Source organism: Girardinichthys multiradiatus, chromosome 21, assembly GCF_021462225.1.
Source record: "Girardinichthys multiradiatus isolate DD_20200921_A chromosome 21, DD_fGirMul_XY1, whole genome shotgun sequence".
NCBI classification, from domain to species: Eukaryota; Metazoa; Chordata; class Actinopteri; order Cyprinodontiformes; family Goodeidae; genus Girardinichthys; species Girardinichthys multiradiatus.
Window position 1 is genome coordinate 4,273,875 of NC_061813.1, and position 15,639 is coordinate 4,289,513.

Here is a 15,639-nt window from a genome sequence, read left to right on the forward strand (position 1 = left end):
CCTTTCCTGGGGCGGGCCTCATGTGAGCCAGTTTCTTTGTAGCGCTTGATAGTTTTTGCGACTGCACTTGGGGACACTTTCAAACTTTTCCCAATTGTTCCGACTGACTGACCTTCATTTCTTAAAGTAATGATGGCCACTCGTTTTTCTTTACTTAGCTGCTTTTTTCTTGCCATTATACAAATTCAAACAGTTTATTCAGTAGGACTATCAGCTTTGTACTGTATCTACCTCCTGCAAAACACAACTGATGGTCTCAACCCCATTTATAAGGCTTGAAATCCCACTTATTAAACCTGACAGGCCACACCTGTGAAGTGAAAACCTTTTTAGGTGACTACCTCTTGAAGCTCATCAACAGAATACCAAGAATGTGCAGAGCAGTAATCAAAGCAAAAAGGGGCTACTTTGAAGAACCTAGAATATAAGACATATTTTCAGTTGTTTCACACTTCTTTGTTCAGTATAAAATTCCACATGTGTTAATTCATAATTTCGATGCCTTCAGTGTGAAGCTACAATATTCATAATCATGAAAATAAAGAGAACTCTTTGAATGAGAAGGTGTCCAAACGTTTGGTCTGTACTGCATCTATCTATCTATATATATATATATATTCTATTTTTTATAATTTATGAACCGCGTCTGACAATGCTTACAGCAAGCCGAAGGAGACACTGCACTGTCACTCCAAATCTGAGCATAACTCTCTTGCTAATAGGTTTTCTGTCTTTCCCTGCCCACCTGAAGCAGTTGTCTTACAGAAAGTTTCTTTCTGATTGATATTGAAGAACAATTATTTCTTGAAGTCTTACATTACAGGAAGATTTCTCACCCAAGCCTCAAGTGATATAACTCACAGAAATACAATTGAAGCTGTATTGTTTCTAATCAATCTTATGTGAGTTACATCAATAATCTTACCGAAAGCACAAAATCTCACAGTGCAGATGTGCACTGTCATTGGAGCAAATGTTGATAATCATGGCACATTTTAAGCGGACCAGAGTTTCCTTTGTAATATTATGATGAAAGCTTTTTAAAGGAAATATGTTTAAAGCCATGAAACATCGTATGTGTGTTCTTTGGACACAAAACCATAAAGACTTTCAGAAAGGAAGTTCATATGATTTCAGCAGTATCATGATAGATAACCTGCTACAGCTTCAGACTGATAAGTCATGTATTTAGACTCATTTTGCAGAGCTTTCAAGTGTGATTGGATGTACAGACAGCACACATAAATGCTGCTTCAGTATTTGAAGGAGAATATGTGCATGGAAATATTTTCACAGTATGGGTCTATTAACCAATTCATGAATTATAACACATATGAAGACATGCTTAAATTGACAGGTCATTCTTTGCACGTTCGGGAAGAAACAACAGACAGCTATAAGGATAAGTCATTTTGCAGATTTTCAGTCATCACAGCAAAGTAAAAACTAATATTCCAGCATTTATTTGCTTGTTTATTTTCTTTTATTCACATTTGTCCAAACTGTCGCACTTCTTTCAGCAGCAGCATTGCATTAACACTCTGCTTAGTAAATGGTAAATGGAATGAAGTTATATAGCGCCTTTCCAGTCACACTGACCACTCAAAGCGCTTTACACTAGAGCTACATTCGCACTAACACACACTCATTCATACACCAATACACAGATTGGTATGCAATTTGATGTTAAGTGACTTGCCCAGGTGCACAACGACATGTGGCTGGAGGAAACTGGAATCGAACCAACAACTTTCTGATTGCACGACAACCACTGTTCTTATTGAGCCACAGTTGCCTCATTAGCTGTGCATGTACAACCCCAATTCCAATGAAGTTCGGACGTTGTGTTAAATATAAATAATTCTATATGCAATTGAATACACTACAAAGAAAATACATTTATTGGCCAAAATGATAAACTTTGTTGCTTTTGCAAATATTACAAATTTTTAACTTGATGTTTGGAACACATTTCAAAAGAGCTGGGACAGGGGCAGTAAAGTTGAAGAATGCAGCTGGAATCTTCATCTGTTTGGATCTTTTCACAGGTGAACAGGTTTGTTGGAAACAGGTGAGGGTCATGACTGGGTATAAAACGAGCATCCCCGAATAGCTCAGTTGTTAACAAGCAAGGATGGGGTGAGGTTCACCACTTTGTAAACTACTGCATGAGCAAATAGTCCAGCAGTTTAAGAACGTTTCTCAACTTACAATTGCAAGGGATTTAGGGCTTTCATCTTCTACAGCCCATAATATCAAAAGATCAGATAATCTGGAGAAATATCTGCATATACTGTAAGCAGCAAAGCCAAAAACTAACATTGAATGCCTGTGACCTTCGACCCCTCAGGAGGCACTGCATTAAAAATCATCACTCTGTAGCTGATATCACGTAGGCTTGGGAGCACATAAAAAAGGCAACATTTGCATCCCAAATTCATTGAAATTGGAGTTGCACTGCACAGTTGTGCAGTATATGCACTGCACGCATTGTTAACTTCCTTAATTAGAGCAAATCCAATAAGTAGGGGAGAAAACAATAAGCTGCTGAAAGTTTTAAACTGTGCTAACATGGCGAGTACAAACAGAAAAAAATATCCTAACTTCTTTAGCAGACAAGGCAAAAACAAAAGCGTTGAGGTGCTTTCCCTATGAGGCTCACGGACAGGAAAAAACTAAATGCCGAACTATGCAACATGCTAGCTGCACTGATGTTAAAAAAAAACCATAAAGCTCCTGTATCTGCAACAGTAAACCTGCCTTTTCAGAAAGAAGGAGAAAGTTGAAATGTTATCAGGCTTTTACAGTAAATAATGCCTGATAACATTTCAACCTTCTCCTTCTTTCTGAATCATATTTTAAACTGAGGTTTTAGTTTGCTTTAAGTCTGCTTTTTATCAGATATATTACTTAACACATAATGAAAAACATTTTATTCTTATATCACTCGAATCTAGGGGTGTATTCACACCAGAAAAGTCCTTTGGTCCACTTGTTTGGTCCAGACCAAAAGCGAACTTTATTTTTTTCATGTGGTGCAGACCCGGAAATTTAGGAAAACAGCTGTAAACGTGCTGCGTGCAGCACCTCTGTTCTGCATATTTATGCCGTTATTACAGCTGCAATATTATTGTGAGGGTGAAGAGAAGCTCATTCAACACAAACTTTGAGACGTTCTAGTTATAATTTTGGAACCCCGCCAGTAGCGTTGCTAAGCAACACACAGCTTACCACACACACCTTTGCTAGCGGCTACGGTGGCTTTTTATGTCCAAAGAGACGTACACTTTTTGTAGTTGGTTCGGGGCCGGTTTGTATTCAGACTATAAGCGAACCGCACCAGAGTTCGTTTGGAAGCGGATCAAGACCACCTCAAAAAGTGGGTCTCGGTCTGGTTGTTTGGTCCGGACCTGGGTTCACTTGAGTGTATTCACACCTCCACAAAAGGTCCGGACCAAGGGGGGAAATGAACTCTGGTCCGTTTAAAGCGGACCAAGAGTGGCAAGTGTGAATACACCCTAAGTCGTATACACAACTGTATTCAATTGTAAAAACCAGATAAATGTTAAATAAATGCAGAAGAGCATTTGTTTTTTTTTTCTCAAGCAGCCTCCCTTTCTGCTGCTGAAAGTAAATTACTTTACAGAATATGCATGTGATCACATTTTCTTGCTTGACTACTGTTGAGAATTAAAATCATGTACTTTCATGCTTTTAGTTTGCATGTGAGAACATTAAACTGAGATTTGACATGAGTGAGCCTTGAGGAGAGAGGACAGATCACAGCAGGGGTCAGAATGGCACATGGGTGAATCAGAGGTTAGAAAGTTTTCAACAGCTGCAAGCAGTAAAAAGCTGTCTGTAGGGACCATAAAGCAGTAAAGGTCAACTTTTGGCCATGGTATAGATGCCACAAGGGAGCTTGGCTGATTTACATCACCAGGCTGCAAAAGGGGGAAGGCACTGTCAGTAAGCTTTGAAGTCAATAGTATAAGGATGTTATGGAACTTGTAAATGACAGAGACATCTGGGTAAAGACAGCCATGCTTTGCTGAAAATCTGCAATCTCTCTCTGTAAGGGCCCTTATGTAAATTCTCTATTCTTTATGTAATTTTCTTTCATTGTGTTATTTTGTATATTCATTTTGCATTAGAAATCATTGGAGTTATCTTCCAAATTAAACTTGCGGTAATCTTAATTTCCTGCTCTTCATCTGTTCTTTCTCACGACATCCGGACTGGAAGAGGTTGAGGCCGCAAGAATATCAGTGATAGCATTATTTTACCTCAACACTACCATTTTAAATGCAGCATTCCAGGAAAAGAATCTCATAGCAGCTGTGAAGCATAGAGCTGGCGGCGGCTAGGTCACCGTCATAGAATCCAACATGAATTCTACCGTCTATCAGAGGACACTTGAAGAGAATGTGAGAGCTGAAGCAGAATTGGACCCAGCAGAATATTATCCAAAACATACCAGTAAACCCACCAAAATTGACTGAGAATTAGCTTTTGTTTAATTAGCAAATTACAGTTTATTTTTATTGTCTACCTGCAGGTAAATCAGTTTATTTTCAAAACACAAAAAAAATAAACACTGATGTGAGAACATTTCTTAATAAAGTACTTATGTTACATGAGGCACGCATTTTAACATTAAAGACTGTTATGGAACTGACTATATATTGTACACTGGACAATAACTTTGCAACAGAAGCACCATGTCTGAATTGCTCAACACATACAATGTCTGAATTGTAAGAAGGATTACTCAATTACTAAAATATTTTATCACTGCAGCCCTAACTGGTATAGGCTGGGTTAGATGGATGCTTAATAGTCAAGATAATATAAAACACATGATTAGGGATGCCGATTAGAGACTAGAAGAGGGCTGTAGGATATAGGGAAACCATGCACCATATACCACTGCAAAGATACCAGCTGCAAAAACCATTTTGTTACCTTTCCCTCTTTTTTTCTCTCATCACAGTGCTCCAAATATTCAACACACTTCAGCATCTTGGCACCTATCAGATGTGAGCATTTTTTGCAGGAAGTATATCTAACTGATCAAATATTCTCATTGTGCAGTGAATGGATGCATAGTGCTTGGAATCAACGGGCAATATAATGCAATACACGTTGTTCCTTGGAATATAACACATTTATTCCCATCCACCTACTGCTGAGGACAAAATAAGTCCACAGATCACAGTGAAAGCAAACACTAGATAACAGTTTGATTCAGCTACTGGTAGCTGAGCCAACTAAACTATAATGACAAAGATTAATGCTCCATGAATGGAGACATGTGCCATGGTGCCAGACGGGCAGGAGCACACTGTGCTGACTTCGGGGCCATTTAGAATTCTGCCCCCTGATTCTCCTTAAGACAGGGGTGTCCAAACTGTGGCCGGAGCCATTTGCGGTCCTTGGAATGATTCTGGGTGAGCCTCGACCAGAACCTAACAAAGGCAGCTCAGGTGGTTGATGCATATAAAGATTTTGTTTTAAATGCTAGGTGACGTTTTCTCTGATATGAGGCCTTTGAAAAAACATAGACAGACATATTAAAATCTACTTAAAATGAAAAATGTATTCATCTTTTATCAGCCATGTTTTTGCTCTTCATTTAATTTGGTAGTAGGACTACAAACATCTAGTGACTTGGGCACACCCATTTATTAAACAGAGCCACATACAGCAGGAGTGAGGCATACCCTGTTTTGTTGATGAAAACACAAAAATCTAGTCAAATATAATCATCCCAAACCTGATTAATTTAGGACATTGTTTGTTTTGCTTATTTATTGATTTTGAAACAGGCAGACTTGCAATACCAGGTCTAGGTCTCTGATCTACAATCATTTACACATCCCCTTTCTACAGGAATCAGAAAACCTTTATGTTGCATTTAAATATGTTTGCTTAGTTGATTGTTTCCCAGGTAAAAATGAACAATTAAAATAGCTTTGGCAATTTTAATCACCCCCCACCCTCGAGCCCCCAAATTTACTTTAACTTGACATTTTTGGGTCCCACAGCAGAATGTTTAGCTGCTAGTCTAAATATGAGTAGCTGAGATCAGAAGTAGGCCAAGTCCAAACTGTAGAAAACATGGAGCATTTTTCCTTGCTGAGTGTGTCCTACTGGGAAGTTGTGGGGGCGATGAACAAAGACAAAGGTAGCTTCTCCTTCCTAACGAAGCAGTAGCTATGGTTGCTGCTTACTATCCCAGACCTGTAAGCCTCTTTGGTTGTATTTCTGCTCTTGATGTTCAGCAGTTCAAGGTTTTATCTTGCTCTTCATCTATCACGTGCAACTTGACAGTCAGCGACATAGTCATAGCTAATACTGGCGGCTACCTTCTATCCTCTGTCTGGTTCGGCCCAAACAGAAGACATGCTGCATTTCCCCAGTTTTAAGTTGAATTTGGCGATTATCCCTCTGTATACACGACAGCCACCATCAGAGCTCCATGACTGACATCCTCCAGGTGGAGCGGGGCAGCGAGCCCGAAGCTGACGAACACAAAGCGACACGAACCCCTCTGACAGCATCGGTACAACGGCAGACAGCGCTCACCTCTACAAACAGCCACAATGTCACGGCAACTCCGCTGGCAAGCGGGTTCCTCATGTCTCCGCCGGTGAGGACAGCGGGAGCCCAGTTTCGCTGCTGCTGCTGAGAAGGCGAAAGACACAGAGGACACGGTCCTTTGTCACTGTGTCGGTCTCATCCTCCCGCTGCCCGAGACACGGCAGCTCCAATCGCTTTCAGGCCCAATGATTCACAGGAAAGAAGCGAGATGAATGACGGCCAGCGTGGGTTTACGGTGTAAGGAGGACCTGGGTTTGCGTGAATGTCGCTTTAATTCTTTCTGACTCCTCCTCCACGCACCCTAACTAATTCTCTCACACACACACACACACACACTGTCAGGAGTGTTGCAAAGTCATACTAGTCCGCAGCCTTCACCAATACCAATGTGTGCACAACACAACTTCTTCTTCTTCTTGTTGGTTTTATTGGCGGTTGGCAACAAACGTTTAGTAGCATTACCGCCACTTACTGGTATGGAGTGTGGTTCGTGTCGGTCTATCTATTTATATATATATATTTAATTCTACAAATTAAATAAATAAATATATCTTACCTATATGTATATATACACAAATAGACATACTTACAAATTACATTGTATTCTACCCTTCTATATCCTCCATACTTTCACAATTTTATCTACTATAATAAAATTCTATGAAATAATTTTGTTTTCTTTAAAAAACGAATCACTATTTGTATATGCTTACTCCCTAAATTCTTCCTCAAAATATCTAATAAATGAACCTTTTCCTTAATACCTTCAAACTTCTTTCTCTTTCATATTTATGACATTCTAATATAACATGTTCTATTGTTTCATATTTTCCACAGTAATCACATTTACCAGTATCATGCTTTTGAATTTTAAAAAGTGTATAATTAAGTCCTGTATGCCCAAATCTCAACCTTGTTATCACTCTTTCCTCCTTTCTATTTCGTCTTCCATTTCTTCTTTCTCCTACTATCTTCTGAATTTTATAAAACCATCTTCCTGTTTTTCCTTCATCCCACCTTTTTTTCCATTTTTCCATCAGCTTTCCTTGAACAATACTCTTTCCCTCAGATTTACTTGTTTTAACTATAAAACTAACAGGATTTTGAATTATCCTCTTTGCTATTTTATCTGCCCTCTCGTTTCCTTCTACTCCAATATGTGCTGGACACAACACAACTGATGGTCCCAACCCCATTTATAAGGCTTGAAATCCCACGTATTAAACCTGACAGGGCACACCTGTGAAGTGAAAACCATTTCAGGTGACTACCTCTTGAAGCTCATCAACAGAATACCAAGAGTGTGCGGAGCAGTAATCAAAGCAAAAGGTGGCTACTTTGAAGAACCTAGAATATAAGACATATTTTCAGTTGTTTCACACTTTTTTGTTCAGTATCTAATTCCACATGTGTTAATTCATATTTTTGATGCCTTCAGTGTGAAGCTACAATATTCATAGTCATGAAGATAAAGAAAACTCTTTAAATGAGTAGGTGTTTCCAAATGTTTGGTCTGTACTGTATATATATATATATATATATATATATATATATATATATATATATATATATCCACACGCACACACACACACATGAACTTTGAACAAGCCTTTGTTTCTTGTAATAATAAGAATTATGGCTCAAGAAGACCCAAAATTCTGTCTCAGAAAATTAGAAATGGAATCACACCCTAATCAGCTAATTGACTGACCTGAATTCCATAGAGAATCTATTGGTTATTGTCAAGAGGAAGATGAGAGACACCAAATAAAAAAATGCAGATAACCTGAAGGCAGCTATCAAAGCAACCTGGGCTTCCTCCTTCCACCTCAGCAGAACCTCAAGCAGATTGCATCCATGTCACTCTGGGCTTAAACATACTTTTCAGAAGCCTGAAATTTGTGTTTAATATATCACTTTTATCGGTCTTATTTAAAATTCTAATTTCTGAGACAGAATTTGGAGTTTTCATTTTCTGTAAGCCATAATGATCAAAACTAGAGTATTTTACTCTGTGTGATGAATCCATATATTGTTTACTTTCTGAAATGAGTGACAAAAAATACTGAACTACTTACAATATTACATTAAATTGTCCTCCTGTATGTGAAGAACCTTAGTGTCACCTTTGACCAGGGCATCTGATTTAAATCTCGTTTTAAACAGGTTTCTAGTGCTTTTTTCATTCACCTCCACAATATTTCCAAAATTAGAACCATCCTGTCCCAGAGTGATCCAAAAAGACTAGTCCATGCCCTTGCTACTTCAAGGCTGGACTATTATTCTTTGCATCAGAAAGGCCACCTACATGTGTTAAAAGCCTTCAGCAGCATTATTATTAATTCAAAGTTTACTTAAATAGCACTAATCCACACCAAATACTGTCTCAAAGCACTTTATATACAAATTCAATGACAAAGAAGCTGTGTTTCACCTCCATGAACCTGGTGACCTCGTTCCTCTGGATGATCCTGCACAACGGTTAAACAAGCTTTCTCCAAGACTGACGGGCCCTTCTAGTTCTGCCTAAGGATGGAGAAAAAGCGGCCATGAAACACAAGTTTACATGCATGGACTGTGTACCATATCAGGCTTAAAGCTTCCAAAGGGACTGTACCGCTGTGGTTTAGAATTTTAAGTTAAGTTTGGAGAAGGGTTGATTATTAGTGCAGCACATTGTGATTTTCTTTTTTTGTTTGGTTTTTGTTTTTGGGTCCCACCTCTCCCTACAGGGAGCAGTTGTGAGGGAGAGAATGAGTCTGCTTTTTAGAGGTCCTTGTGCTGCTGTTCTGTGTGTGCCATCCTGCCTTGATAAAATAAGGAATTTGTCACGGAGTGACATTTTTGGACTCTATTTGTGGCTTTGTGTTTGTTTACCTTTTGCTTAGATTTTTCTATTTTGGTTTTTGTATCATGTTTTTCTTTTCTCCCTCTTCCGCCTCCTAGTGTCTACTACTTCAGTTCTTTTATGGTTGTTTTCTTATTATGGTTTACTATTATTATTATTGTAATTATAGTTCTTGGTCTTCCCTGGATTCTCTAGTTTTATTTCTCTTTAGTATCTTTGTGGTTGTGTGTTTTATTTGTTCCTTTGCACTCTTCTTGTTTACTAGTTTATTTTCGGTTTCCTTTCCAGTTAATTCAGTCAGTGTGGTTAGGTTTGTTTACTTTTGTATTCAGGTTTTCTTTATGGGTTCTTTGTTTGTACTCAGGTTGTTATTGTTGTTCCTATGTCCCCTCTAGTTTCTCTGTTTACTTTAGTCATGATTATTCTAGTTTTCTTATTCCCCATTTGATTATTTATCTTTGTCTATAGGTTTGCTTGGTCTGTGTTTCTGTTTATTGTTTATTAGTTACTTTGCCCATCCTCAGCCTTTGTATTTGTTTCACCTGTTCCTTCTGCTTCCCTGCCTCCTTGTCACACCTGTTCTCTGTTCCGTTGATTATCTGCCTTTGTTATCTCACAGTATATAAGTTGGTTTTGTGTCTTTGTTCAGTGCTGGTTCCTTGTGTTTGTCACACCTTGTTCTCGTCCATGATTATGCTTTGTTTTTTGCCACGCCTTGCCTTGGGAAACCTGCAGTGATTTTTCTATGTTTTTGACTTTGTAAATAAATCGTTGAATTACAAAGATGATCCTACCAAGCTCTTGTCTGCATTTTGGTCCGATCCAAAACCACATCGTGACAGAATTTAATAAGAGGTACAACGCAAGCCCACCTTTCCATGCAACTCAAGTGCCTGGACCAGCAACTAAACAACAAATACACTGTCTATTTTTAGAAGACTGTTGTCTTAGGGGTCAAATCACTTATCTCTGACCTCTGAATCTTAAAGGCATAAAACAGCTTCTAAGCCCAAGGAATAAACCTATGTTGTCTACAGAAAATTAGCACAGAACACATTTACATTTGAATCTTTAGGCTCTTTCTTACATGCAGCCTGTGATAAAGACACTATTTGCTCCAATTTCGTTAGGTTAATCTAAAAAGTTCTAATTATTTCACAACTTGAAGGCAGAAAATGATGTTTAAGGACCAACACAATGATTCTCAAATAGCTTGCTGAATTATTTCCTCATTTCTTAAAGACATGACCTTCAGATACTGTTTATTTTCTATTTATACTTAAGAAGACATTGTGCTGGGAAACCCTTACAGAGTTCTTCTGCTTTTTTGTTTCACTTAAAGGTTTTTGATCATCAGAGAAATGTTTTTCAGACAGATAACTTTGCTAAATAAAAAAACGCTGTTTTAAAATTATTTCATCTATTGAGGAAAAACTCTATCCAAACCAACCTGGCTCCATGTGAAAAAGTAATTGTCAGGTATTTGTGATAAGTTGCAATTAGTCTTTTACATCCCTCTGAAAGAATTTTGGCTCTGTGACACTTTTCTTTGCTAATTCATTTTATTGCAGCAACATGTAAGGATTTTGACGTTTGAACGGCCTGTTTAAGATAATGGCACAGCCTCTTAATCAGTTTTGAGTCCAGATTTTGACTAGACTGCTCCAAAACGTTTGGTTTCTTTGTTTTGAGTCAGTGGGAGCTGGACCTGCTGGTGTGCTTTGGATAATTTTCCTGAGGCACAACTCAGTGAGTTTGACCTTGAGGAAAAATTTACTTGGACTGATACTCTCCTTCAGGATTTTCTGCTAGAGAGCAGGACTTCTGGAGATCAGCACCAGCTCCCCTGCAACCATGTATAGAAGAAGCGGGTGTAAAAACTAGATGGATGGATATGTTGATTTTACAGAAGATGTAATGGCACACACACTATCCAAGTTTGTTCCATTTTTGTCTCATTAGTCTGGAGTATATTTTATCAAAAGTGTTAGAGATCAATGAGATGTTTTATCGTTTCTTGTTATTGGTTGGAAGTGTTTCTTGTCCATGAAAGTCTTCCATGGGTGCCATTTGCCCATTCTCTTTCTTATTGATAAATCATGAACACTGAACCTTTGGTTGATCTCAAACATCTAAGTATGTTTAAAAAGCAAAAACATAAGAAATCAATGGTGGGCAAAATTATTATTTTGGACAGTGACAGTGCAGGAAGGGATACATTTGCATACAAAATAACAATGAGAGTTATTCCTTACTGAACAGTAGGAACAGTTTTTGAATGAAGTCCCTGATAAGTTATGGTCAAAAGACCCTACTGATGTGGGTTTAGTAATTAATTCAAATTAGAGCAAAAACAGAATACAGGCCCAGAGTAAAACATTACCCTTTGAAATATGATGCTCGTGAAGGAATAAAACCAGTAATAAAGGGTTTAATAACTGCAGGGGTGATAATAAAATGTGAGGATTCACCAGGTAACACCCCCATTTTTCCAGTTAAAAAAACAAGCTCCGTCAACAGGAAAGATAGGCAGTTCTGGTTTGCATTTACCTTTGAGGGACAAAGATATACTTATACCAGACTACCTCGAGCCTACTGTGAAAGTCCAACTATATACTTTCAGGAAATGAGTGCAAGTATGGCCAAGTTTGACCCTCTAGGAGGTAGTCAGAGTTGATTATATGTTGATGATGTGCTACTAGCCTCTCCTGATGAGGAGATTTGTAAAAATGACACAATAGCATTATTAAAACATTTAGCAGAAGAGGGACACGAAGTCAGTAAAAAGAAACTTCAATTGTGTAAACATGAGGTTAAAAACCTAGGTCATAATCTTAGCGCGTAGGGACGCACAATTGTAGAAGAAAGAAAGTCTGCAATATTACAAGTTCTAAAACCAGTAACAAAAAAAGCAAATGATGTCCTTCCTTGGACTAACTAATTATTGTAGAAACTGGGTGCCAAATTATTCAGAAATAGTAGCTCCATTAAACACATTAATGTATGAGGAAGAGCTGAAAATGACGTCTGAACTGAAATGGAGTGTAGAAGCTGAAGAAGCATTTACCAACGTAAAGCAGGTTCTAGTTTCCAGTACTGCTTTAGCATTACCAGACTATAGTAAATCGTTTGTTCAGATGGTAGATTGCAAGGGATATTTTATGACTTCAGTTCTGGTTCAACAACATGGAGATAAAATGAAAATAATAGCCTATTTCTTTTCAAAACTAGATAGTGTTGCGTGTGCGCAACTATATTGTGTGAGAGCTGTAATTGCAGCCTAAAATGACAGTCGCAGTGCTACAATAGTGTTGTTTCACCTTTTAACCTTAAGAGTTTCCCATTCGGTTTCATTAATACTGCAGAATTAGGAAAAAAAAAAGAAGAAAGAAAAAATTAGAAGTGATTTGCAGGATCACGAAATAGTTTATGTGAATGATTTCTCTAAAAAGATGAGAGGGAGAAGACACAAGCAGGATATGCATTGACGACAATGGATATAGTGTTAGAATGGATGCAACAACAAAGCTCACTACAGGAGATAGCAATGTGGAAAAAACATGGAGCTGCATTAAAAGATGAAAACTATATATGACCAGATAATAAACCTGTCCTACCAAAGAACCTATAAATGGAAGCAATATTTGAGCCATCGTGTTTCATAATGTCTCAACAGGGGGGAATAGTAGGACAGATATATTTAATATTATATAACATATTGATTAAATTCTAAAATTCTTATTAAAAATTTTTTTTTTGTAAAACATGTTTAGCATGTGTAAATCATTATCCACAAGGGAATTTAAGACCACGAAGGGGACAATTTTCAAAACTAAGATACCCTTTTCAAACAATTCATATGGATTTTATTGAGTTAAATCACAGTGAAGTGAAAAAAGTTCTGTTTAGTCATTATAGATGCATTTTCTAAACGGATAGAACTATTTCCAACTAAACATTACAAGCACCTCAGGGCTAACACCAGAGAATTTAAGTACACCCTTTCGTCAAACTTTTGACAGGTGGGCGGGACTTCCGGTGAGGGCGGGACTTCCGGTTGGCGCCATGTGGGGGCCATGTGGGCGGGAGGTCACGTGGTCAAGCAGGGGGGGGGGTGTCCAAGGGGGGGTAACCGTGGATGCTGATTGGTTGTCGTCATTAGGGGCGATACCTTAAATGAGCCAAATAAAACACAGGGGTGTGTTTAAGGGTGTTACGGGGAAGGCCTTAAATGAGCCAATTAAAACACACAGGGGTGTGTTTAAGGGTGTTATTAATAATCTGTATGTTTTTCAGGCGTTAATACATCTAAAAACAAAAAGACATGCATCCTTTTATATTTTAAAGGTATAATCAACTTAATGTTGACCTATCACATGAAATCCTAATAAATGAACTATGTAACCTAACAGAACTGTAAGTTCATTTTTGCTTTACAGCAGGACCTATTTGTTGAATATATGAGCCAGTCTAAATCAGTTCAAAATAGAAAAGACCTAAAAAAGTAAATAAAAGATTGTGCTTCCCTACATCGATGGAATGAGAAAACCTTCAGCTTCTGCGTCAACAGACTGGAAAGCAGGTGAAAGAGGTAAGACGAATATGAGATTAACAGAAAAGAAAACAAAAAAAAACTTTACAATCCCTCAGTATACTGTTTCCAAGTTATAAATTGACTCTAGCAATGATGTGTTTGTTTTGAATCACGAGAGACTCCATTTTAGGAAAAAGGAATGATAATTTTAGTTACCTGTAGCTTTTCTAAAACATTTACTTTTCATCTTAGAGTAAAAGGTTATTCAGGGAGTTACAGTTATTCTATATCCATCTGTTAGGGGCGATGTCAGGAAGGGCAGTTAGGTCTGTTCCTAGATAACCATATCACCTTTGAACTGAAGAAGGGTTTAGAGTCTTTGCAGTTGAGATAACACTGTCATTTGGGTTGCCTCATCCCTCTGAACCTCTGTGTTATTGGAGAAAGCTGCAAAAAACCATTATCAGAAGTTTTGATGGTTAGGAAAATTCCACAACAGATAACACTGCCATGTTCTGGTATAAATACTGTGTGTAAATGTTGTTCAGGGGCTCTGTTTCATTGGCTAACCTCAGTGTCAGGGTCTTCAAATGCTGAATGTCTTTGAAGCACAACACTTGTTACATTGAAAATACCAGTACTGACAAGAAAAAAAGTCGGTAAATATTTCAGGAAACCTGGAAATTGTGGCATCTACTTCTAATGATTCACAAAAGTACAATGACATCTTTAAAAGTAAGTAAGTAAGTAAGTAAGTATTCATCTTTAAGAAATCATTAAATGCATGTGAATGTTCTCTAATATTGTTTATATATATTGTTTATATACAGGGGTTGGACAATGAAACTGAAACACCTGTCATTTTAGTGTGGGAGGTTTCATGGCTGAATTGGACCAGCCTGGTAGCCAGTCTTCATTGATTGCACATTGCACCAGTAAGAGCAGAGTGTAAAGGTTCAATTAGCAGGATAAGAGCACAGTTTTGCTCAAAATATTGAAATGCACACAATATTATGGGTGACATACCAGAGTTCAAAAGAGGACAAATTGTTGGTGCACGTCTTGCTGGCGCATCTGTGACCAAGACAGCAAGTCTTTGTGATGTATCAAGAGCCACGGTATCCAGAGTAATGTCAGCATACCACCAAGAAGGACGAACCACATCCAACAGGATAAACTGTGGACACAAGAGGAAGCTGTCTGAAAGGGATGTTCTTGGTGCTAACCCAGATTGTATCCAAAAAACATAAAACCACGGCTGCCCAAATCACGGCAGAATTAAATGTGCACCTCAACTTTCCTGTTTCCACCAGAACTGTCCGTCAGGAGCTCCACAGGGTCAATATACACGGCTGGGCTGCTTTAGCCAAACCTTTGGTCACTCATGCCAATGCCAAACGTTGGTTTCAATGGTGCAAGGAGCGCAAATCTTGGGCTGTGGACAATGTGAAACATGTATTGTTCTCTGATGAGTCCACCTTTACTGTTTTCCCCACATCCGGGAGAGTTACGGTGTGGAGAAGCCCCAAAGAAGGGTACCACCCAGACTGTTGCATGCCCAGAGTGAAGCATGGGGGTGGATCAGTGATAGTTTGGGCTGCCATATCATGGCATTCCCTTGGCCCAATACTTGTGCTAGATGGGCGCGTCACGG

At 38.3% G+C, this 15,639-nt stretch overlaps 1 protein-coding gene across 2 annotated transcripts in view; it reads right to left on the minus strand.

Annotated features, from left to right (window-relative positions):
• The window catches only part of vopp1 (VOPP1 WW domain binding protein), a 57,924-nt gene extending 50,892 nt beyond the window's left edge, over positions 1–7,032 (minus strand). Inside the window, exon 1 of one of the 2 annotated variants that reach the window (XM_047349324.1) lies at positions 6,589–7,028. In XM_047349324.1, the coding sequence (XP_047205280.1) occupies positions 6,589–6,642 (54 nt within the window). In that variant the 5' untranslated portion in view covers positions 6,643–7,028. Of the gene's footprint in view, positions 1–6,588 lie in introns of both variants that reach the window. The other variant, XM_047349326.1, reaches the window with a different exon arrangement.
• Between the last annotated feature and the right edge of the window lie 8,607 nt (positions 7,033–15,639).